The sequence below is a fragment of the Podarcis vaucheri genome (assembly GCF_965113315.1).
Source record: "Podarcis vaucheri genome assembly, chromosome: 3".
Lineage (NCBI taxonomy): Eukaryota > Metazoa > Chordata > Lepidosauria > Squamata > Lacertidae > Podarcis > Podarcis vaucheri.
The window spans coordinates 119,099,140-119,123,206 of record NC_138761.1 but is presented as its reverse complement, the minus strand read 5'-3'; the positions used below and the strand labels follow the sequence as shown (position 1 = coordinate 119,123,206).

The window sequence follows — 24,067 nt, the reverse complement described above, 5'->3', positions numbered from 1 at the left end:
TCCTGAGTGTTCCATTTCAACAGCAAGTTATCTATTCTTGACAAATTCTTAATTTTTGGATCCAGCAATTCTGTTTCCAATTTTGATTTTTCCACCTGGAAACCAACTTTTTTGTCCAAATTATATGCCTCCATTATTTGGTAATAATGGAGCCAATCTTGCACTTTGTTTTTCAATTTTTCAAAACTCTGCAATTTTATTTTGTCTCCATCTTGTTCCAAAATTTCCCAATATTTTGGCCATTTGGCCTCCATATTGAGTTTTTTCTGTGCCTTCGCTTCCATTGGTGACAGCCATCTTGGAGTTCTCTTTTCTAACAAATCCTTATATCTTATCCAAACGTTAAACAGTGCTTTTCTAACAATATGGTTTTTAAACGCTTATGTACTTTTACCTTATCATACCACAAATATGCATGCTAACCAAATGCATTGTTAAAACCTTCTAAATCCAACACATCAGTGTTTTCAAGAAGCAACCATTCTCTCAGCCAGCAAAAAGCAGCTGATTCACAATAAAGTTTAAGGTCTGGCAGGGCAAATCCACCTCTTGTGATTAGACTTACTTAGCCAAGAATGCTGACCAGCACATGAAGCAGCAGTTCACTATCCTGTAAAATATGGGGAGATGTATGCCAGTAGTTGTTTAAATAAATTAGTGCTAGCTGGCCAGCATATGTTGTTCTGGGAAGACATGTTTTTCCAGGAAAGATTGACCGGCAATACTGATGGGCGGTGTGATGCCCTCTTTGCTTTCCTGTGCTATAGTGCTTGGTTTGACTTTATTGCATTGACATCTGTGCAAGAACCATCTTTGTCTTGTGGCCCACTGTGATCTCTAATTGGGGAAAGGATTGCCTGTTTTGAGTAGATAAGATAAGCCTTTGAACCCTTCCAAAGTTAATTCTCTGGGTTATTTAAAAAGAGACGTGATAGCAATACCCCCCCCCCTTGCATGGGTTAGCACTTTTATTTAATTAATAAGCAATTTACCAATTGACCAAAGTAGTGCAGGAACTTAAAAGCCAGACTTTGTGCCCTCTTATTCACTAACATGAGAGGTAAATAGTAGTACCTGATGGCCTGCTTATGACCATGTGACTTGTGGCCTTAAATTGAAATACAAGTACTTGATACGAGCCAGCAGTACTAATTTGCAGTATTTTAAAATGCAAGCATTCTTGTATAAAGCAATAGCATTATTTGACCCATCCAGGGTGAAAAATTGGCCAGTTTCACAGACACAGGAGCCACTCACACACAGTACATTTGTCTTACCAGGATTCAAGTTCAGCTTGTTTTTCCTCATCCATCTCAACATTGCTTCCAGGCACCAATCCAAGGACTGCATGTCTTCTCCCAATCCAGATGTAATTGAGAGATAGAGCTGAGTGTCATCAGCATACTGATGGCACCTTTGCCTCAAAACTAATGACCACTCCCATCAACTTTAGATTTGCATTTCTCAAACTGCAGCCCCAGTTTCTTCCAGTACAATAAACTGCTTTTGAAACTTGGGAGTTTCAAAAGCAGCTTATGGTATAGTGGCTTGTTCTTTGCAATGCAAAAGAGATACCTTATTCAATGCATTTTGTCAAGTGTAAGGTAGATTTCTGTATTATAGCCTTAACTTTTACATATTTGCTAATGTCAGAGGTGGTGTAGAATCTATTTACTATAAGTAAATATGCCTGTTTAAATTAAAGCCAGGGCACTCATTGCTCAGAGCTTCCCTGGTGTTTATTACTGGGGGGGGGGGGATGGGACGGGACTGGTTTTAGATTTATTTGAAAGCCTATGATCCATTTTGAAACTTTAAAGTCTTATGATTTTTAACTCATTTAGCTTATGACCAGGATGAATTATCCTTAAGTTGCCTCTCTGTTAAGTATTTGTGACCTGGGTAGACTTAGTGGCCTGCCAAATTATGTAATCTGATGTTAAATTGTTTGGCTCATTAACAACTAATTGGGATTATGTGCTGTACAAGTTAATAAATCCTTAGTAGGGCTCAGTCCTCAACATCAATTATGAGAAACTTCTGTTTTTCTTTAAACAGTAACACTTTCTGTCCACAATAGCAGAAGAGCTATGTAATAGGCTCATCATAACTGCCTGCACTATTCAACTTCTTTTCATTCCAAGTTAAGTATATGAGACTCGGAATGAATCATTAGAAATAGTTGCAGAGAAACTAATTGATTCAACGGCAAGTTACGCAGCAAGCTTTTTCAAACTCAGCAGTGAGAAACGTATGCTTAAAACACTGAATCAAGTTCCTCACTTGTATCCCAGTGCCAGATTTGTGATTCTCTTTGTTTGGGTAGTGTATTGGGAATGGCTTTGTACAAAAAGCGATTAACACTGAGAGCACTCCGGGCTCCACTTTCAAGGGCTCTGTTCTCATTTATTTCCTTTCGGAGCTCATAAATGCTGAAGTGGTTAGACCAATGAGAGTTACTAGATAATTGCAGCACTAAGAATTGCTACTCTGCAAGCTCCATTTCATTGGGGCTGTTGAAAACTCCAGTAGATTGGCAGATAAAATTAGTTGCATTTTGGTCCCGTAAGAAATCAACTAGTTTTGACAAATTTAGGATCCGTTTACATCAGTGAGATTCAAGAGCAACTAACTTGGGGGTTGTCAACACCAGTGTTTACTGTATTACCTTTTAATTTGCATAGTCCACATGCAATACCCTCAAACAACACCTGTCTCAATGCTTACCTGTTATGGAGATAATCTGAAAAACTGAGGTAAATTGGGTTCTAAACCACTCTCCTCAGGGTCACAGATGGTTTTATTTGGGTGTTTTTGACTGGGTGACTCAATTTTCACTTTCTTCCATTCCCCTGCCCATGCCCACTACTTCTTGATGCTCTCATTTCTTTCTGCCTGTGCTCATAACTATTTCCTGTGAGCTCCTGTACAGAGGTTCTACCTTCCACCCCGACCTTTGATCATCCCTTATGATTTGCAGAAAACCAGAAGACTGCACAAGCAAATTTACAGTTGCTTGACTTGCCCACTTCATAAGTGGCTTTTATTAAAAAACAAACCAACCAAAAAAAGCTGTCTGTGCACATGCGTTGGCATAAAATAGGGCTCGCCAACTCCCAAGAGACTGTGATCTACTTACAGAATTAAAAACTGGCAGTGATCTACCCCCATTTTTTGGGGGGGGGGTTTCAGGTCAAAGTTGTTGACATTTTTTTTAGGGAGGAGGAAAGCCCCGCTTTTAAGGTTTTTTGGGGGGAAAGAGGAACAGACGCTCACTAACAAATCGCTGGGGAAACAAACAACCTCAGTAAATTCCGTCTTCCACTCTGCAGATGGTGGAGCAATGGGGGGCGGGGCAGGAATCAATTTTAGCACTGCTGAGGAAGGGGACCCAGCGATCGACCGTGATCTACCAGTAGATCGTGATTGACTTGTTGGACATCCCTGGCATAAAATAATCAACAAATTAGACAGTAGGGACACATCCAAAAGGGAATGCCTATTAGTTGTTTCCCATGCACAGATTCAAATATAGGCATTTGTGGACCACACTAGCCTAATGTGAATGGAGAGATAGTAGATTAACAGCTAATTCATGCTCAAATGTGGACAATCCCTTGGTGTGAATTCAACCCAATTTATGCTTCAGATAGCGTAGGTTAATTGTAGTGTTTGGTGGATTCAGCCCTCGATTGATGATCTGGCTAAGCAGTTTGGAATGGGATTAGATGTTTTTGGTTGCTTACCTTTGGTTATCCACTTTAACATACTAATAAGTTACCTGCGTTCAGTAACTTGTGGCATCTAACTGCTTCTTCTCTTCCTTCCTTTTTGTCACCCTGCAGTGTTCTGTGCCAAGGTCTTTGTGGCTAGGCTGCTCCAACCTGGTAGAGAGCATGTGCGCACTGAGATGCCTGCAGAGCATGCCCAGTGTCAGATGTCTCCAGGTGCCTTTCTTCTTTCTTGTTGTAAATGTGTTATGCTTATGCTGTGGTCATTGTTAAAATCTCGCTGGGTTCAATTTAAATATTATAGCCTTCTGAATGTTTTCTGTATGATCCTCTTCAGTTTTTTGTAGGAGCCCTCCTTAAGAGGGCTCTGCATGATAAAACTCCTAATTTCAAAGTAGTACGCATTTTGCTCTACCTGTTGCCTCCAGTTGCAATGCAAATAAGGCTTGCATGCTGCCTGTTTTTGTTTGTGAGTTTCCACAGTAAAATCATTGGAATAACTGATGAAGGGTGGTGTGAAAATACAAAATAAATAAATAAATCCGCCAAGCAAATACAATGATATATCAGTTTAATTCCTTTCTCCACTGCATTGCATCCTCCATGTATACAGCAAACGTTCCTGAGAAAGTTTTTGTAATGTTCAGAGAGAAGAGAATTTTTAGATGGAAGAAATCAGGGGCTCTCTTGTGCCAGTGTTAAAATTCTTACAATAGTGCTAGCATGGAACCCAGTCAAATGGCTTGAGTTTCTTTCAAATGAATGAATTTATTTCTTTTTAATTGTGGAGCTTGAGAACATGTGTAAATAGCAAGATCACTAGCTCTGATTTCTCTTCACAATGGTACATTTAGTTTTGTATAGGTATTGCTAAAGAATAGCATATGGTAGTGGCGTTTCTTAATTTTTGAGGGCTTAGTTTGTGGACATAGCTGAACTAAGTATGGCAAATGATTAGTAATTTCTTTGGGCCACTGGGATCATTTTAAATTGTCTCTAGTGGCCAAACTCAGTGGCTTACCCACCAGTACCTTTGTGCACTTCTCGCTTTCTGGGATTTCACTGTGTGGGCTTAATTGGTCTTTCCCAAGTATGAGAAATAACTTTCACATAAGTTAGGCCACAGGCCATGCAGCAGGTGGATGGGACTTATATTTGTGCTTCGAGATTTGAGGCAGTCCTGTTCTTTCTCACTGTCTCTCCCGCCCCAACCCCTGCACCTCAAAATGCACAAGGAAAATAACTAGTGTTTTAGGGTTTTTTTTTCTGTTGACCCTAATAAATCTCATAAATATGAGTTGCCCCAAGTCTTCTGAAACATGAATCCTCTATGCCCACAGAGAAGAGTGGAATGTTGATCATAATGTAAATCTGTAATTCTCTGTGTTGGATGCAAATTGTATGTGACATACTGGATTTGACAAGGTGTCTGGGTATGTTGTATGGAGGCTTTCCAGGGAATTTAAGGATACAGCCCTCCTTCTTCCATGAGTCATACAGTATAGTGAGATAAAGAAATCAAATAGGTTTCCAGTCTAAATTGTTAACCAGGGGCACAACAAAATGCCGACATTTGTTTTCTTTTTCTCTAGCTTATTTGCACCTAGGTTGTTGATATGAGACTTTACTAAAAAACAACAACAACCAGACAATTGGTGTGTTTTTTTTGTGGATGCTTCCACCGGTGTCATTCCTTAGAACCCATATCTCAAACACCCTGTGTTATATGACCTCCCTGGATAGTGGCAGAACTAAAACCTTTAAAATACAGTGGTACCTTGGTTTACAACCATAATCCGTTCTGGAGGTCCGTTTGTAAACCAAAACATGTTGTAACCCAAGGCGCACTTTCACTAATGGAGCCTCCCAAAAAAATCTGTTCGTAATCCAAAAAAATGGGTTGTAATAAAAAAAAAAGGTTGCAAACTGGGACATGCACTTCCGGGTTTGACGTGTTTGTGATCCAAAACGTATGTAAACCAAGGTACCACTGTACAGCTATTGACCCTTATACAGTGGTACCTCGGTTTACAAACTTAATCCATTCTGGAAGTCTGTTCTTAAACCAAAACCATTCTTAAACTGCGGTGCGCTTTCCTTAATGAGGCCTTCTGCCAGTGCCCTTCCACTGTTTGGCTTCCGTTCTTAGACCGAGGTAAAGTTCGCAAACCGGGACACTACTTCTGGTTTTGTGAAGTTTGTAAACCGAATCGGTTGTAAACAGGAATGTTCTTAAACTGAGCTACCACTGTATTTCATTTAGTTATCATATTCTATGTAAATAAAATAGATTTCCTTCTGTATATTCTCTCTTCAGATGGCTCTCTTCAGTAAGTTTATAGAAATGTTAAAGCAGCCAGAACGCTGTCCCCCTGTCATTCTTAACATACTGGGATAGCTCAGATAGTAGATCATGAGACTTTTAATCTCGGGGCCATGGGTTTGAGCCCCACATGGGGTAAATAGATTTCTGCATCGCAGGGGGTTGGACTAGATCAGTGTTTTTCAACCACTGTTCCGCGGCACACTAGTGTGCCGCGAGATGTTGCCTGGTGTGCCGTGGGAAAAATTGAAAAATTTTAAAGATTTTTTTTTTTATTTTAAAAAAAGTCAAATTTTCGCCCACTAGGCAGGCGCCGGACTGTGTCCACCCTATTTTCCATCCATCCTGGGTGGGGATCAGATCAGATGGGATCGGATGAGAGCGGACAGGCGGTCTGCTCTCATCCGATTCCCCATAGAGAGCAGCGGGACTCTGACATCTCCCTCTCTGCACACAGTGGTGGTGTGCCTCATGATTTTTTTCATGAAACAAGTGTGCCTTTGCCCAAAAAAGGTTGAAAAACACTGGACTAGATGACCCTCGTTGTTCCTTCTAACTCTATGATTCCATTGCAAAAGTGCTTATCAGCAGTTAAGTTATGTGTTAGAGAAATGCAAATATAATCCATTATTTGGTATCTTGATATGGTATAAATATAATACCACACTATCTCTTGAAAGTAAGTGTACAAGGTAATGTTTGAGTCTGCTTTGTAGCACTGGTAGCCTGAAAAGTACACCTTATGCAAAATGTGCACTATGTATAGAAAATAGTAGCAAAGGAGTAAACAACTGATGGTATATTTTTGACACCTTCTAGCTGTGTTAAACATCAGATAATAAACTTGTTACATATCAAGGGGGAAAATATTCTCTATTTTCAGTTATTACAATGGAAATAGCAATCTAAATACAGTGGTGCCCCACAAGACGAATGCCTTGCAAGACGGAAAACCCGCTAGACGAAAGGGTTTTCCGTTTTGGAGGTGCTTCGCAAAACGAATTTCCTATGAGCTTGCTTCGCAAGACGAAAATGTCTTGCGAGTTCCTGCGGGTTTTTTCCCCTTTCCCCCCCTTTTCCCAAGCCGCTAAGCCGCTTATCAGCTGATCCTAAACCGCTAAGCCGCTTAACAGCTGATCCGCTAAGCCGCTTATCAGCTGATCCCCTAAACCCGCTAAGCCGCTAATAGCGCTAATCTGCTAAACCGCTAATGGGCTTGCTTTGCAAGACGAAAAAACCGCAAGACGAAGAGACTCGCGGAATGGATTCTTTTCGTCTTGCAAGGCACCACTGTATGCATTTTGGGATTGACCAGCAGAACCTTTATCCATTGGATGGCCAAATCTTTGAAGACTTCTTCTGCTAGTATATGGGAGGCTTTCCTGACTACTGTAAATCTAGCAAACCTCAAAAATTGAATTAATGCATACCAGGCAGTTACAGGGAACCAGGCAGAGGTCCTTCTCCATAGGGGCACCCTCCCTGTGGAACACCCTCCCTTCAGATGTCAAGGAGATAAAGAATTACACAACTTTTAGAAGACATCTGAAGGCAGTCCTGTTTTGGGAGGTTTTGAATGCTTGAAGCTTTTATTATGTTTTTAGATATGCTGTAAGCCTTCCAGAGTGGCTGAGGAAACCCAGCCAGATGGGCGGGGTATAAATAATAAATTTGTTGTTATTATTATAATAATATTATTATTGAATCTGATATGTGTTGAACTACACATGATAAATCCACCCTTGATCATTACCTGAAAATGCATGAGCCTGCCCTTGAAATATGTATGGCTGTGTTATTTGGTGGGAGTCTATTGCAAGCATGCTTCAGAGTTTGGGATGCTATGGATGACAATACAGGACTGCTTCGCAATGTGAGATTGTATGCATGAAAAGCAACCTTCTATTACCATTCTCTTTCTTTGTAAATGATTATCTTTTTATTATAATTGCTTAGCTATGTATCTAAGCCTTAGCTCTCATCATCACTCTTATCTGTGATCTGCTGTCATATTTGTGTATTAAATAAATTGATCTTTGTACATGATGCTCTGTACATAACAAGGAAGGTGTCATTTGACTGAGAGAAAACTACAGAACCAGAGTTTTTATGGTGTCATTCTCTGTGGTGTAACATGGAAGTGTTTTGAGACCTTTTCTGTGTGTTTTTTAAACACAAATCTGTAGAGTGGAGTAAATTGTGAAGATGGCCAGCTATTCAGAATAGTAAAATTCAAAGAAGATTATTCCCCTAAGGATCTTTTGAAATTGGGCAAGAGAATGCAAAATAAAATTCAGTGCTGATCATAAATAAATGGCATTTGGAACCATTATTCCTACACATTCACCCCCAAGTGCACATACAGATATCTTAATTGACTTTAACTATTTGATAAATACTTTGCAGTCATTTGAAAATGTCAACTGAGCAGTGTGAAAATGTCAACTTTGAGCAGCGTGATAATGAAGAAAGCAAATGTAATATAAAGAATTTAAGAACGATAAAAAGCAAGAAATTGCCATTTTAGTTGTAGATTATTAGAATCATAGGTACAGTTTGGCTACATGTACCTGCATTTCGTTGACATTGCTTTACCTCAAACAGTATATCATATAATTGGGAAAATTATGTTTAAGAAAGGCAAGTTAAAATGATAATCCATTTATAATGGAGAAAAACCTAAAAGGTGATAAATTTGCTGTTGAGGATGTGGTAGGTGCTTTTAAAATTGAGTGGCAAAAGTGAGTCGGGGAAAGCTATTACCTCAAAATGCAAGGATCCAGGGTTATCCACAAGAATTGTCTGACTACAAATTGAGCAGCAAAATGAAGTTCTTCACTGTCACGGGAAGCTATGGTAGACATTGGGATAAACAACTATAAAAATGTTACATCAATACACAGAAGTTATAAACTCTGTTAATCTGGAAGCAACCAGTTTCCTCCTTGCCCTTCTCTTATTTGTTGTTGTTACATTCCTCCACTACCAGGCAGTCCCCATGGCTCTGTTTCTGTGGCTTTAGGCATTTTTGGTTTTTTTAATTTTTTAAAAAATGCTATCACTTGAATGCAGCACTAAGAAAACTCTCAGTTCTGGTGTTCATTCTGTCAGAACCAACTGTCTCTGGCACAGTGGAGCATCTTAGATTAACTACCTCTTAATCTCGTATTTTGCTGGGGGTCGAATACTAGGTTTTATTCCTTTGTTATGTAACAGTCCAGTCCAGTCCAGTCCAGTGGGGAGTCAGGAGGGGCATATCAACCACGTCCATTTTGCAAGAATTTGCTTCCATTGTAACGAAGGGGGAATTGATTAGCCTAATCCTGGGGCCTCTTGGAAGTGCAAAGGAGCTTTGCATCCCAAGCCACCATTGATCTGTCCCAGCCTCCCAAAACACTGTTTGAGGGCCGTTCCACAGGCATACCAGGGGCCTTTGCAGTGGGCATTGTCCACCCACTGGTGAAACTCCTGCCTGCTGGCAGAGATGCTCCTTCTTCCACATACAGTGGTACCTCTAGCTGCGGACACAATCCGTTCCGGGGTGCCGTTCGTACCCCGAAAAGTCCGCATCTAGAGTGGCGCTTCTGCTCTAGCGCGGAGTACAATAGAGTGCTTCTGTGCACGTGCGCCTGGCAAAACCCAGAAGTATACACGTCCGGGTTTGCCGCGTTTGCAAGCCGAAAAGACGCAACGTGACCCTAATGCAACACGAGGCATGACTGTACTAACTTGCTCTGGCTGTCAATTCTTTGGGGTGTTTTTAGTTCAGTTATTTGTTTAGTTTTCAGTTTTTGTGGGTATTTCTAAATTGGATCTATATTGCTTTGCTATAACATGAGCTGCCTTGTGAAGGCTTGGACACTGAAGAGCAGGCTACAAATATTTAGAGAAATAAAAAAGTATGTGCCTATTTTTTTGTTTTATAGCATTCGACAGTCCTGTTGCAAGTCTTGATGGCTATTAATCTCTGTACAGTCATACCTCGGGTTGAATGCGCTTCAGGTTGAGCGCGTTACTTCCAGGTTTCGCTGCTTGTGCATGCGCAGATGCTCAAAATGACGTCACGTGCATGTGCAGAAGCGGCAAAAAGTGACGCATGCGTGCGCAGACGTGCTGTTGCTAGTTACGTTTGCTTATAGATGCGAACGGGGATCCGGAACGGATCCTGTTCGTATCCAGAGGTACCACTGTACTAGATTTGTTACTATGTCTGTGTTGTCTCTGAGCTCTTAGCCCTTAAATATAAGGCAGTCTTGCGAAGAAACATTCCTCCCCCTCCAAAACAAATCAGTGGTCCGCCTGCCCTTGTCATAGGGCATAGCTTAAGGTGATCAGTTTGGGTGGTACTTCACATCAGAAGCTAACTGCAGTGCTGTTTTCACACTCTTTGATCTGGACTGTATAGTTACATTTAGTTCCCATGCTGTAATGTGCCTATGTGAAAGACAGAGATGCAATTTTGCATAGCTTTTTTAAAAAAATGGTTTTTGGCCATACTGGAAGATGGATATACAATTGCAGGTATCACCTGTAATAAATAGACAAGTTCTATCTTAAGCACATTTTTAGCCCATCCACCATTTCCCCACTTGCAATTTTAAACGTATGGTTGGAAAACCTTGTCACTTGTCAGTTGCATCAGTTCTAGTTTCTTCTGCCACAGTTGAAGCTGCTTGGAAATGCAGGTGGATTTTGTTTTTCCTGTTCAAAAGGTCATGCACACTGCTGCTCAGCAATACTTTTAAAAAGAAAAAGAGAGAGCAGTCACTGGTGAATCTGACTTCAGCAGTTTCTGCTGAGCAGAAGTTGGACAATGAACTAAGGACTCAGCTAGATTGGTAAAGTAAAAGTGTTTTATATGCGTTGTATGCGTTGTGACACTGTGACACCACATGGTGCCGTGGAACCCCGTCTTGCCCTACCAGATTTCCCTATATGAGTTAATGGCAATGGGGTGCATTAGAAACATCTATGTGAGATTTCATCAGAATCCAGATTGGTTTTTACCAGGATAGGTAGGTGGGAAGGAGTGGCTTTATCTGCAACAGCTGAAAGGAATCTATTTAACGCAGGGAAGATAGTAAGTTATGATCTAGCTCGTTTGCATTAACAGAAATGGTGAAAGATTCCTGAGTGATGATGAAAACAGTAAAAGGCATGAGTGATTTCAGCACTAGAAATACTTTTCTCTTTTCATAAAGACTTTCTTAAGCCACCATAGTTTTTCTCTACCAGCTAATACTCTCCAGCCTCTTCCAACTGAAGTTTGTCCAGTCTCCTTTTTGGTCCTGTTTCAGTTTTAGATCATATGCCTTCTGGGCAGCAATTATATTAGTTTCATGGCTTTGCACACTGCCTGACACCTTAGTGCTAAATAAATACTTTAAAATAGTAAAGTGCTGTAAACAGCAAAGAAATACAGGAATTAAATCCAAAGCAAGTAGTTGTTTTTATCCTTGGTTTCGAGGTGTGTGTGAGTAAAGTTGGGAGGTGCTGAGTGATAACCTGGTATTCTACCTTGTAGCTTACTTGATGTTCTACTGACCTACATTTGCCCCAGCCGTTGCGTGACAAAACTAGGTCAACTTCAGTTTCAGTTCCTAGGTTTCGTCCCATTTGGGAAAGAGGTGTGTTGCTTTTCTTAAGTTTCAAATACAACAGAGAGGAAGATGACAGTAAGCGCATGAATAGAAATCTCCGTGCACTGAAAAAGAAAAGAGTATTTTACAGGTCCTCAGGATATTTAGCCTTAATCGAAGTTTGTGTACACTGTGTATGTAGAGTTTTGTGAGAATGTATTTCTTTTAACAGTGTTTTTCTTAAAAAGCCAGAGTCAAACTTTGAATGGCAAGGTCCCATTTTGTTCCCCAAAGTGGTGAAAAGTCTCTCACTTTAAATTATTGCAACAGTATCTGGACTGATCATATTATGCTGAACAAAACTGAACTGCTGTTATCTCTGCCCCATTTGGCTGACTTTGGGCAGGAAGCCTTCTTTTATATGGCTCATTCATGCTTCTCGCTCGCTCATGCGAGACCCTGGATGAATGAATGTGCTTTCCCCACCCCAAAGGCTTTGATACCGTGGTGAGGGGCCCTTCAGCACAGTGTTGTTTAGGCTGACAATTCTCTTTGCACTTTGTGTTTCTGTGTTTGTTTGGCGCTTGCTCCCCAAATTAAAATTAGAAGGTTGAAGAAATGTAAAATTTAGGAAGATAAAATCAACTGTAGACAGATGATAAAGATTAGGAAAGAAGTAAAATGTTTTAGGGGGGAAAGGTCAGTTTTGTGCATAGCACCTTTTATTGCACTGTTTTTGGCCACTGTGATATAATGGGTATGTTGGATTTCGATTCGGGAAACATGGGGATGAAATCTCCACTAAGTCATTTCACCATTCCCTTTCAGTCTGAAGATCAAATGAAAGAGCCTGGTATATGTTGCCCTGAAGTCATAAAAGCTTGGGTGTGATTCGGATGTAATGAACTGGATAATGGGATTGCAGTCAAAAATGTACTTTTATTGGATAATGTTAAGGGACTTTTAGACTTCTACCCCGTCCCCATTTCTCAACTGCAAATATGACTACTTCTTCTTTTTTCCGATAGTTTGCAAGCAAACATGCTATATGCTGTATACAGAAAATTGGATCCATTTGTGTCTTCTTATCAGTTGTGACAGAATACTCTTTGAACCAACAGAGGCTTCAGTGAATGGAAAGCGGGGTGGATACAGGCAATTTTCTCTGATCCCACCTTCCTCTTGCAGCTCCCTTTGCCATGCCAATACGTTCCAGAGGGTTGGGGGACCTTTTGGAACAGCATTGAGACGTGATGCAAGGGCCTGCAGGAGAAAAGAGGGTATTTTTGAAAACACCCCCCCTTTATTGCTCACAGGCGCCTCTAATTGATCAAAGAGCCTTCCATCAATGGTGGGACACAGTTGGATACAACCCAGAAAGCTTGAATTTAATTCTTTCTTTTCTACCTGCATTTGAAATCTCATGTCTGTCAATCCCCTCTTCTGTGGTCGAAAATAAAACTTTGTATGCCAAAAGGCTTGAGGTTGCATTCTTCTGTACTTTGAAGACTGGTTAGGGTGTTAATATTTATAAAACATATTTAACTATATCTGTTGGATTTAATATAATGGCTAAAAGTGTTACTTATGCTTTTGGGATTTGTGTTGCTTTACTGAGTTAGTAATTATAATTCTCAAGAGACCCTTTGCTAGGAAAGATTGCATAGAGTGAGTAAAACTTGCAGTTAGGCATTTCCACACCATTCTTTCTCATATAATCATGCACCAATAATTAAGATTATTCAGCACTTACATCACATTTTTAATTGCAGGGAATCTGGTTTTGAAAAGGTCATGACATCCTGGATTTTGTTTTTCCTGCATGTTGTAGGAATTTTTTAAAAACAGTAAGGTGCAGTTCTAAAAGGCACATTTGTTTGCCCAAGCTTTCCCTGACCTATAAGATCAGACCCTATGTTTGTCTATAAATGCCCTGAATTCTTGTTTGTATTCTTATATGCTTTTATAATACTATTTTGCTGGTTTTATGTTGTATACTGTTTTAATTACATTCTTTGCAGTTTTCTGTTGTACAGCATTGAGATATTTTTTTAAATATTATAACCGTTATAAATGTTTTAAATAAAAAGAAATAAAATATTTCCCCTCCCCTCTGTTGTTTTCACCTAGTGCCTAAAGATATGTAATGGAGACACCAGGCAAGCCTCTACTGGGCGATCAAAGCAGTTTCTGTGCCAAAACCAGGCCTAAAGCCCCATTGCATGCATGTTTAGAATGTTGTATTATTTTATTGTTGTTAGCCGCCCTGAGCCTGGCTTCTTCGGCTGGGGAGGGCAGGATATAAATAAATTATTATTATTATTATTATTATTATTATTATTATTATTATTATTATTATTATTGACATGGAGCTACAAAATCAGTTGAGGAAAATAAGTTCTATCCCTCGCACTTCCAGTCTGCAAGATTTGTTACAGGTGTCTATATGACAGCTAGCGCTGATGCCTCTAGTTGCAATGACTTGCAGCACACACAAAAATGAATTCTAGTGCACGTGCTCCTTTTGGAGATCAGGGCCATTGCCTGGAAGCTTTCCAACATTATGTTTCAATTGCACACCACATGTTAAAAGTATTTTGCAAGCCTTCGGGCAAGCATGGCCAAACGTGGCCCTCCAGCTGTTTTGGGACTACAATTCCCATCATCCCTGACCACTGGTCTTGTTAGCTAGGGATGATGGGAGTTGTAGTCCTAAAACAGCTGGAGGGCCAAGTTTGGCCATGCCTGCCTTAGGGCTTTAATCCAATCTTGGGTTCAAATTTTCACTTATTCAAACTTCATGCATTTGGGGGACGTGCTTCTACATCGTGATCAGAAGAGTGGCAGTGTCACCCTCAGAGGGTGCCATTTCAGGGGGTCATCACCATTGGGTCCCTTTGCCCAAGGAACCAGGTGGAGGTGTTTGAATTCCACCCATTATCTCTCTTGATGGCAGCAGCTCTTCTGGTAAAAAGTGCCTTTGGAGACTAATTGCATAGATAGTAAAGAAGAGTTGCTACTCTGGTATATAATTAAATGTGTGTTTATAGGAAGCCTGGTGCATACAAAATGGCAGATTTTGTGTTTACTGTGAGCCAATGAATAGTGTTGGACAGCAGCCTTTGAAAGCACTTGTTTATTTTGCTTCAAAGCCTTAGAGAGCTGTTGTGTACAAGAATTATGAGAAGGAATGAAATCAAAACACTGTATGGGAAAGTATATCATGTTCACAAATCGTTCAGATTTTTCAGGTTGTGAGGCCGAAACAAGCTGCTTAAGCTTATTGATTAAGCTTTCTTGGCATACTTTGATCCATGTCTCCGCCCTATTGATGAAGATTGTAAGAAATTAGGATTTGCAGATCGCAGTGCATGCCACTGAGGAAGAGAACAATAAAGGAAAAGGAGATCAAGAACCAGAAGCACAAGATAGCTGAATATAGATTAGCAACACAGCACATGTTTTAATATTTGGATTTAGAAACAAGGTAGTTGTAGTAATGGCCCAATGGGTGTCCCCCCCCCCCGGTCCAATTCTTGCACTACATATTTTAGGCAGTCTGCAGATCCTAATACTTGTTAGTAAAGGTAAAGGGACCCCTGACCATTAGATCCAGTTATGGCTGACTCTGGGGTTGCAGCGCTAATCTCACTTTATTGGCCGAGGGAGCTGGCTTACAGTTTTCGGGTCATGTGGCCAGCATGACTAAGCCGCTTCTGGCGAACCAGAGCAGCGCACAGAAACGCTGTTTACCTTCCCACTGGAGTGGTACCTATTTATCTACTTGCACTTGGACGTGCTTTCAAACTGCTAGGTTGGCAGGAGCAGGGACCGAGCAACGGGAGCTCACCCCGTTGTGGTAATTCAAACCACCGACCTTCTGACTGGCAAATCCTAGGCTCTGTGGTTTAACCCACAGTGCCACCCGCGTCCCTAATACTTGTTAGTGCAGCTTTGCAAATACCTGTAGGATATGAGCCCACATATTCCTATTGTGGTTCAGTAGGAGGTTGTGGCCTAAAAGAAACAGAAGTTTTCCGGGTCCAAGACAATTTTTCTGGGTCCAAGACAATGTTTTGTTGTGGCGGTGACATCCCCCGCAAAAGCCAAACAAGTCCACTCTAAGAAGCTTAACAACTTTGGGTGATCTCTGCAGGAAAAGCTCAGCAACTCAACGGCAATCTCCACCCCCCAAAAAAAGCTTAAGAACTCAAGAAATATTGACTTGTAAATTTTTGCTTCAAAGAAATAAAAATAAGAATAGGGTCGTCTTATACGTGGAGGCATCTTATACACAGAAAAATATGGTAACTTTTGTAACAGTTTGAATACCGAGCCAGAGGTTTGGAGAAAAAAGGAAATTAATCTGGAACAAATTTAGATAGAAGACAAAGTGAGGGAAGATGTATTTTCTGTTGAAAGTGCAGAGAAAACAAGAAATAGTGGGTACCAGTGGAGGGAGGAAAATAGAGTGTCTGACAAATTTTGAGAAGTATATTCTCAATTTAGTCTTAAGACGCACCATCTGAGGGGAGCCCTTGGCTGGTATGTAGACTCAGGATCCCAGCTCTTGTTCTTTACAGGTAGACTAGTTTGGATGAGATATGCTTCTTGATGCCTGAAAATGGTAGATCTTAAGTAAGGCCTGGTTATTGATTTTGACATGTTAAATTTTAATCTATAATGTGGTTTTCCTGCTTAGTTGAGCCAGTTCTAGACTAGATGAGTTATTCGTGGATACCTTGCCACTCTTCAGTTGTATTCTCTATCATAAGATAGTACAATAACTGATGGTCTCTGTAGCTAGTCATATAAAACATTTAATAGAACAACTTGCTTAAGATTCACAAATGTGCTAAATAGTTTTTAGACTATTTAACTATAACAACAATACAGTTCTGTTGTTAGCCACAAAATATGAATAGTTAGTACCTTTGGTTTGCTAAATGGGCTTCCCTTTTCTTACTTCCATATTTTTCATGGTAGTTTGACAAGGATCCTTTGTTATTTCACTTTCTAGAGGCCTTCGTGTCTTTTACTTCCTGTTGTTAGATCAGATACTGCTGGTGCTGTGCTGGCCACAGAAAGTAAGAATTCCGTAATTTCTTGTGATATTTAATGGACTTACAAAAGGCATCCGTCAGATCGCCTAGGGCAGGGGTGCCCAAACTTTTGTAGTTGTAGAACTTTTTTTAGGATTAAACTGCAACAGGGGCCGGAAAAAACCAGCCGGGGGGCCGCATTAGGACCCCAAAACTGACTTTGGACATGCCTGGCCTAGGGAGATTTAAAATTACATCCTTGATGTACGGATAGATTCGTGTGCATGCAGTCTCCAGGCTGTTGCCCTTGTGTTTTCCCCCAAGTTGTGTTGTGCTTTCATGATTGATCATACGGTTTTCTCCCTCCTTGCCTAAAGGTAAAGGTAAAGGGCCCACCTGACCATTAGGTCCAGTCGTGGCCGACTCTGGGGTTGCGGCGCTCATCTCGATTTATTGGCCGAGGGACCCGGCATACAGCTTCCGGGTCATGTGGCCAGCATGACTAAGCCGCTTCTGGCGAACCAGAGCAGCGCACGAAAACGCCGTTTACCTTCCCGCCGGAGCGGTACCTACTTATCTACTTGCAATTTGAGGTGCTTTCGAACTGCTAGGTTGGCAGGAGCAGGGACCGAGCAACGGGAGCTCACCCCGTTGTGGGGATTCGAACCGCCAACCTTCTGATCGGCAAGCCCTAGGCTCTGTGGTTTAACCCACAGCGCCACCCGCGTCCCTTTGCCTTAAAGGGCCACACGCTAAAATGCTGAAGGGAGTCAGAAAGCCTCACAGTGGCAGCAGTATGGTACCTGCCTTGGGATTTCTTCCTTCCAGTCATGGAGCTTATATCTCTTAACTGTGGGGAATGTGTCTTGTTCCCACTTAGCAGGCACTCTTTGGGGAGCAGTGTGGTCCATTCAGGGAAAGTAAACCTCTGCATTCATCCAGACCATGTACTGCCCTTGCACCGGACATGTGCATGGTGGGGATTGGTGACTTTCCTCATGGTGACCAGGAGCCAGAAGCTCTTAGTATCTTAGAAAGGGAGGTGTCGGCCATATTTGTAATCAATACGGTGTCCTGTCCAATGTAGAAGCCCCATTCAGCAGAATTCATGTGGGGTGTGGGGGGTATAGAGTTTGGGGGTAAAGAAGTGTACTTGGAAGAGGAGGAAAGGAGGCAAAGCTAGGGTCATTGGAGGAAGAAGGGCAGGCAGTCAAGGAGTTCAGGGCATACGGCTCCAAATAATTGCTTGCAAGACTGGCATTTAAATTTGTACTGTACGCCTTAAAATTCCGTACATAACAGATCATGTTTGACATTTCAATTAATTACAGTATAAGTGTGTGTGTGCGCTGCACTTCACTATTCCCAAGCTATTCCGCCATCCAAATGAGAAATAATATCTTGTACAGTCATACCTCGGGTTGAAGTAGCTTTGGGATGAATATTTTCGGGTTGCACTCTGCAGCTACCCGGAAGTAACGGAGCGTGTTACTTCCGGGTTTCGCCGCTTGCGCATGCGCAGATGCTCAAAATGACGGCATGCGCAGAAGCAGCGAAACGCGACACGCACAGACGTGCAGTCGCGTGTTACGTTCGCTTCAGGGTGTGAATGGGGCTCCGGAACGGATCGCGTTCGCATCCAGGAGCAACACTGTATTTCTGAGGGTGTTTTTTTCAGCTTACTTCCAATTTCATGTGATGCCTTTCCTCCCTCCTATTTTTCCCTCTTCCCATCAGCTCCCTAACTGGTGCCACTACCTTAGTACAGCCCTTTATTTTATTTGTTACATTTAGGTTTTTCATCTAGTCTACATACTGTGGCCAAAAGCTCTCTACAGACTGTTTTCTTCTGCCACCTTTTCTCTTCTTTCGTGTGACCAGGTTCATAGTTCCGTATGAAAACAGAGAGATTTCTTTTTTACAATAGATCGTGTCCACATTAAAATACATTTAGATTAATACAGTTTGAAAGTTGCACTAGTAGAACTATTCTGTGAACCTCTGATGTTCTTCAGATATTAGCTGCTAATGTTATTACTTGATTATGACAAAGGGCTTTCCACTCTTCACATCATTCAAAAATGTTCACTCTTCACAAATGAATAGAGACTTAAGTTTATACTAGAGGCTGTTTTTAGGGAACATGGCATTTGCTTAGATACATATTAACACATTTCCTCAGATACAGTGGAGAACGAATAATTATTTTTCCTAAAAATGAGTAACTAGATGAAATGGAGAGGTACTTTCCAACCATATGATATGAATATTCTTAGACCAAAGCAGTGCCCCTCTCCACATCAGTTGTGTTCTTCAGAAAGGTGCTTCCCTTTGAATGAACAAACAGCTAGTTTTATAACCAATCTCATTTCCACTGTCTTCTGTGTTACTGTAATTGAACCTTCCTTGTTGTCCTTAAAAGCTTAACTAGTCCAGGCAAAGCCATGATTACAAACAAAACAGAGCAATCATGAATATCTCAGTAAAACATAAACTTGTATTTAGACTGTTTTTAAAATAAGCATAAATTAGTGCATTGTAGCCATAATTCTTTAGGCTGTGGAAATGTATAATTGCCTTATTTACTCTCAACATGGAATAAACGCCCAGTCTCTCTAACTGGTTCTGCCTGATTCTTTTATTCCCTCTAGCCTGCAGTCATACAGTATACCAGGGCAGCCCAACTTTTCATACCAAGTGGGCCACAAGAGTACTTGAGACATGGGACTTGCAGGCCGCACACTGCCTTGTCTTGCGCATGTGGGGTGTGGGGGAGAGCAAGCTCAAAAATTGATCCCCATCCCCACTAAGCCCTCATGCTGCCTTCCCAAAACTGGTTAAGCAAGGTGTTGGGCTTTGGGTGGGAGGCATGAGGCTCTGGTAGGGTCCTAGAGCCTTCCCATCTCCTTCCCAAAGCTGGGAAAGCACCAGCTAGGCTTTGGGAAGGGTGTGGGAGGACTCTATGAGCCCTCCAGAACCCCCACACCTTTCTCAAAGCACAGAGCCTCACTTATCTGGTTTTGGGAAGGCAATGCGAAGGCTACGAGGGTGGGGTGGGTCAAGTGTTCCTGAGGGCTGCCAAAAAACGGCCTCAGGGGCTGTGCGTTAGACCATTTTTCAGTATACTAAGAGTCTTGATATCTTAAAAAGCAGAGACATCACCTTGCCGACAAAGGTCTGTATAGTTAAAGCTCTGGTTTTCCCAGTAGTGATGTATGGAAGTGAGAGTCGGACCATGAAGAAGGCTGATCGCCGAAGAATTGATGCTTTTGAATTATGGTGCTGGAGGAGACTCCTGAGAGTCCCATGGGCTGCAAGAAGATCAAACCTCTCAATTCTTAAGGAAATCAGCCCTGAGTGCTCACTGGAAGGACAGATCATGAAGCTTTGGCCAATACTTTGGCCACCTCATGAGAAGAGAAGACTCCCTGGAAAAGACCCTGATGTTGGGAAAGATGGAGGGCGCAAGGAGAAGGGGACGACAGAGGATGAGATGGTTGGACAGTGTTCTCGAAGCTACCAGCATGAGTTTGACCAAACTGGGGGAGGCAATGGAAGACAGGAGAGCCTGGCGTGCTCTGGTCCAGGGGGTCACGAAGAGTCGGACACGACTAAACGACTAAACAACAACAAAGAGTCTTGATAATTCCATTATGAACACACACAACTAGTCACATAACTCAGTAAAGCACTGTGATTTTTGGCTGAAGGAACTCCAATGCCTCCCCATTCCTGCTGTTCATAGGAACACTGCAGAATGTCAGAGTTATGCCTAGCATCCATTATAGTTCCAGGGTTTGGCTAGCACGTTTTAATTGTTGCCTCTCAAAATCTTTATTTTAATTTTTTTTATTAGTTTTCCTCCCATAGATCAGCCCTCTCTTGAGCCAGAGGCTCCTGTGCTTTAAGCCAGTGGTTCTCAAAGGGTGTGGCACATCGCATTGGTGTGGCAGGAGAGGATGGCAAGTGTGGTGGGAAGATTCAAGGATAATCATAAATATTTAAACATTTCAGTACAGTATGATATAGTGTCAAATTAAAATACAGTGGTACCGTGGTCTAAGTACTTAATTCGTTCCGGAGGTCCGTCCTTAACCTGAAACTGTTCTTAACCTGAAGCCCCACTTTAGCTAATGGGGCCTCCTGCTGCTGCCGCACCGCCAGAGCACAATTTCTGTTCTTATTCTGAAGCAAAGTTCTTAACCCGAGGTAATATTTCTGGGTTAGCAGAGTCTGTAACCTGAAGCATGTGTAACCTGAAGCGTATGTAACCCAAGGTACCACAGTAGTGTGTGTGTGTGTGTGTATACATACACACAAACAGAAACTGTATCCATGCCTCTTCAAGAGCATTGCTATAGTTCTCCGTGACATATTGTTGTGAACACGGATTTTCAATTCTGACGAATATGAAATTATCTGGCAAAAGCAAACTCACACCTCTCATTGAGTTTGTATACCTACTTAAAGTACATTTGTAAGAGGCTCGTTTATAATTATATTTCTGGAACGATTTATGTTCTTATATAGCTGCATTATTTTATACTTTCTGGATGTTCCATGTTCATATTATAAAGTAGTTGTGTTCTTTGTTATAAATCAAGCATTGCTAGGAGTTTTCTTTTTGTTTTCCAATGTATTTCTTATCAATAAAAAAATTAGGTGTGGTGCAAGTAAATTTTTATTCTGAAAATGTGACCGATAGATTTATTATTATTATTATTATTTTAAGAACCACTGCTTTAAACACACATTGATCTCAACATATGGAAACAGAAGGGATCAAAGTAAAAGTCCTGATATGATGAAAAGTTCTTCCAAAGAACTGTGGAGTACTTTCATTTTGCTCTTAATTGATTAAGCTCAGGTATACCCTTCTGGAAAGTCTAGCAAATAAATAATGCACTCTTTTAATTTATTTATTTTATTAAATTTCTATTCCACCCTTCCTTCCAAAGGAAGGAACAGTGTCCTTTTATATTGCAGTAATAGATGGATGGGTAAATAAAGAATAAAAGTTGCTTTATTTTCATGATTGAGCCGCCTCTTGCAGAATAATTTATTTCTTTTTTGACATAGCTATACACGTAAGCTATATTTGGGCAGACGGGTAAATTTTGAGTGGGTGCCTATAAAGCTGGTTTTCCTAAATAGGCCAATATTTCCCGCAGATTTCTGGTGTTGCAAGAACAGAGCCCACAACTGCTGACGAGAGGAAGAAATGTGTTGGGGAATCAACCATAACACTTTCGCAGAAACTTATCTCCATTTGGTTTGATTCTGGTTTGGCTTTAAGGAACCCTCTTATGGCCAAATTACATAAGATGCCAGTCTTGTTTCATCAAGTATGCTCAACCTAGCTGTTGCTATTTTGAAGAAAAAGCATCTATAGTGGTACCTCGGGTTAAGAACTTAATTCGTTCTAGAGGTCCATTCTTAACCTGAAACTGTTCTTAACCTGAAGCACCACTTTAGCTAATGGGGCCTCCTGCTACCGCCGCGGCGCCAGAGCACAATTTATGTTATCATCTTGAAGCAAAGTTCTTAACCCAAGGTACTATTTCTGGGTTAGTGGAGTCTGTAACCTGAAGCGTCTGTAACCTGAAGTGTCTGTAACCCAAGGTACCACTGTATAGGATTCAAATTAGGCCCCTTACCAGTTTGCTGAATTCTCCGTCCTTCCTAACCTGATTCCTTTTTGGCCCGAAAGGTGTTGTTTGCATTAAACAGTACTCTTGGGGAGCAAAAAACAGCCAGGAAGGAGTGATTTTCATTAGAAAACCAACAGGGGACCCCAGTCAGGAGCATGTTCTGGGTTGCAGCCCTGCAGCTGCTTTTTCTCCAGAAAGGTTAAAGCATCTTTTCTGTCCAAGCTGAGAACCTTTAAATTCAACTTGAGTGTTTTTTTTCTTTTCAAATCTGAGTGTCCCAGTTTATGACTCACGTTTCATTGTACTGTATATCTGCCAGAAAGTACCAATTTTGATTCAGCTTTTGTTGTTTTGTATTTTCATTGTGGTTTGTTTGTGAGTCACCCAGAGAACATGTGCTGTTGGGCACTGTACAAATGTAGACAATAAATAATACCTACAATAAAAAATGCCTACAGGACCGCCTCTCCTGGTATGCCCCGCGGAGGACCTTAAGGTCCACAAATGACAACATTTTGGAGGTCCCAGGTTGCAAGGTAGTTAGATTGGTCTCAACTAGGGCCCAGGGCCTTTTCAGTACTGGCCCTGACTTGGTGGAATGCTCTGTCACAAGAGACTAGGGCCCTTCGGGACTTGACATCTTTCCGCAGGGCCTGCAAGACAGAGCTGTTCCGCCTGGCCTCTAGTTTGGACTCAGTCTGACCCTTATGTTTCCCGCCCCTTATGGTCTCGATTTATCGGCTATTTTAAAATGAGGCTGCATTTTAAAATGAATTTTAACCTGTATTTTAAATTGGCTTTTTTGTGTCCCCCCCTCTTTCCTCCCTATTTTTACTGCGATTTTATTGGTGTTAGCCACCCTGAGCCCGGTGCTGGCTGGGGAGAGCGGGGTATAAATTTATTTATTTATTTAGGCAGTTATTTATTTATTTATTTATTTATTTATTTTATTATTATTATTATTAGCATGCTTGTTTTAAGCACATGACTGACTTCACATGTAGTTTGACCCTTAGCACCCTGCTATTGCCTCTCCATCATTGGTCTGCTGCTCTGCAATAATGCATTATGAGGTCTCATAGCCAATGGTTGAGATCTTTGGCAAAGTAGTGCCTGGGAAGGAGATCTGGGAGAGAAGAATCTGGCTTTGGGACAGTGTTGTTGTGTAAGGCACAACAGATTCCTGCCCACGCAGCAGGATTTCTACTTCTTCTCCTCTCCCCTACAGCCCCTGCTGCCACATGCCTCCAGAATCAGCTCCAGAGGGTTGGAGGACCCTTGAGAGAAGATATGGGTGGTGGTGCAGATGGCTTCACCGGTGAGGAGTAGAAAGAGAAATTCTGCTTCATGAGTTGGAACTGCAGTTGTTGTTGTTGTCATCCATCTGTCTTGAATTGAAATGAATTGACCAAGCAGTTGGTCCCTTACCTTTCCCGCCCGACCTGGCCACAGTGATCCATGCGACAGTCACCTCTAGGCTTGACTACTGTAATTCACTCTATGCGGGGCTGCCCTTGAAGCTGTCCCAGAAACTCCAGCGAGTACAGAATGCTGCAGCGAGGCTCCTCACGGGGTCCCTGCCACGGGAGCATATTCACCCAGTGCTTTTCAAGCTGCACTGGCTCCTGGTGGAGTACAGGGTCAGATTTAAGGTGCTGCTTTTGACCTTTAAGGCCCTTCATGGCCTAGGACCCTCATACCCACGGGACCGCCTCTCCCGGTATGCCCCACAGAGAGCCTC

The 24,067-nt window shown here is 41.6% G+C and overlaps 1 protein-coding gene across 3 annotated transcripts in view; it reads left to right on the top strand.

Annotated features, from left to right (window-relative positions):
- FBXW11 (F-box and WD repeat domain containing 11) overlaps window positions 1-24,067 on the top strand; it is a 102,282-nt gene that overhangs the window by 35,943 nt on the left and 42,272 nt on the right. Inside the window, exon 2 of one of the 3 annotated variants that reach the window (XM_082216390.1) lies at window positions 3,846-3,947. The exons of the other annotated variants lie outside the window; for them this stretch is intronic. Coding sequence (XP_082072516.1) covers window positions 3,846-3,947 — 102 coding nt within the window. The remainder of the gene's footprint in view (window positions 1-3,845; window positions 3,948-24,067) is intronic. 3 annotated transcript variants of the gene reach the window in all.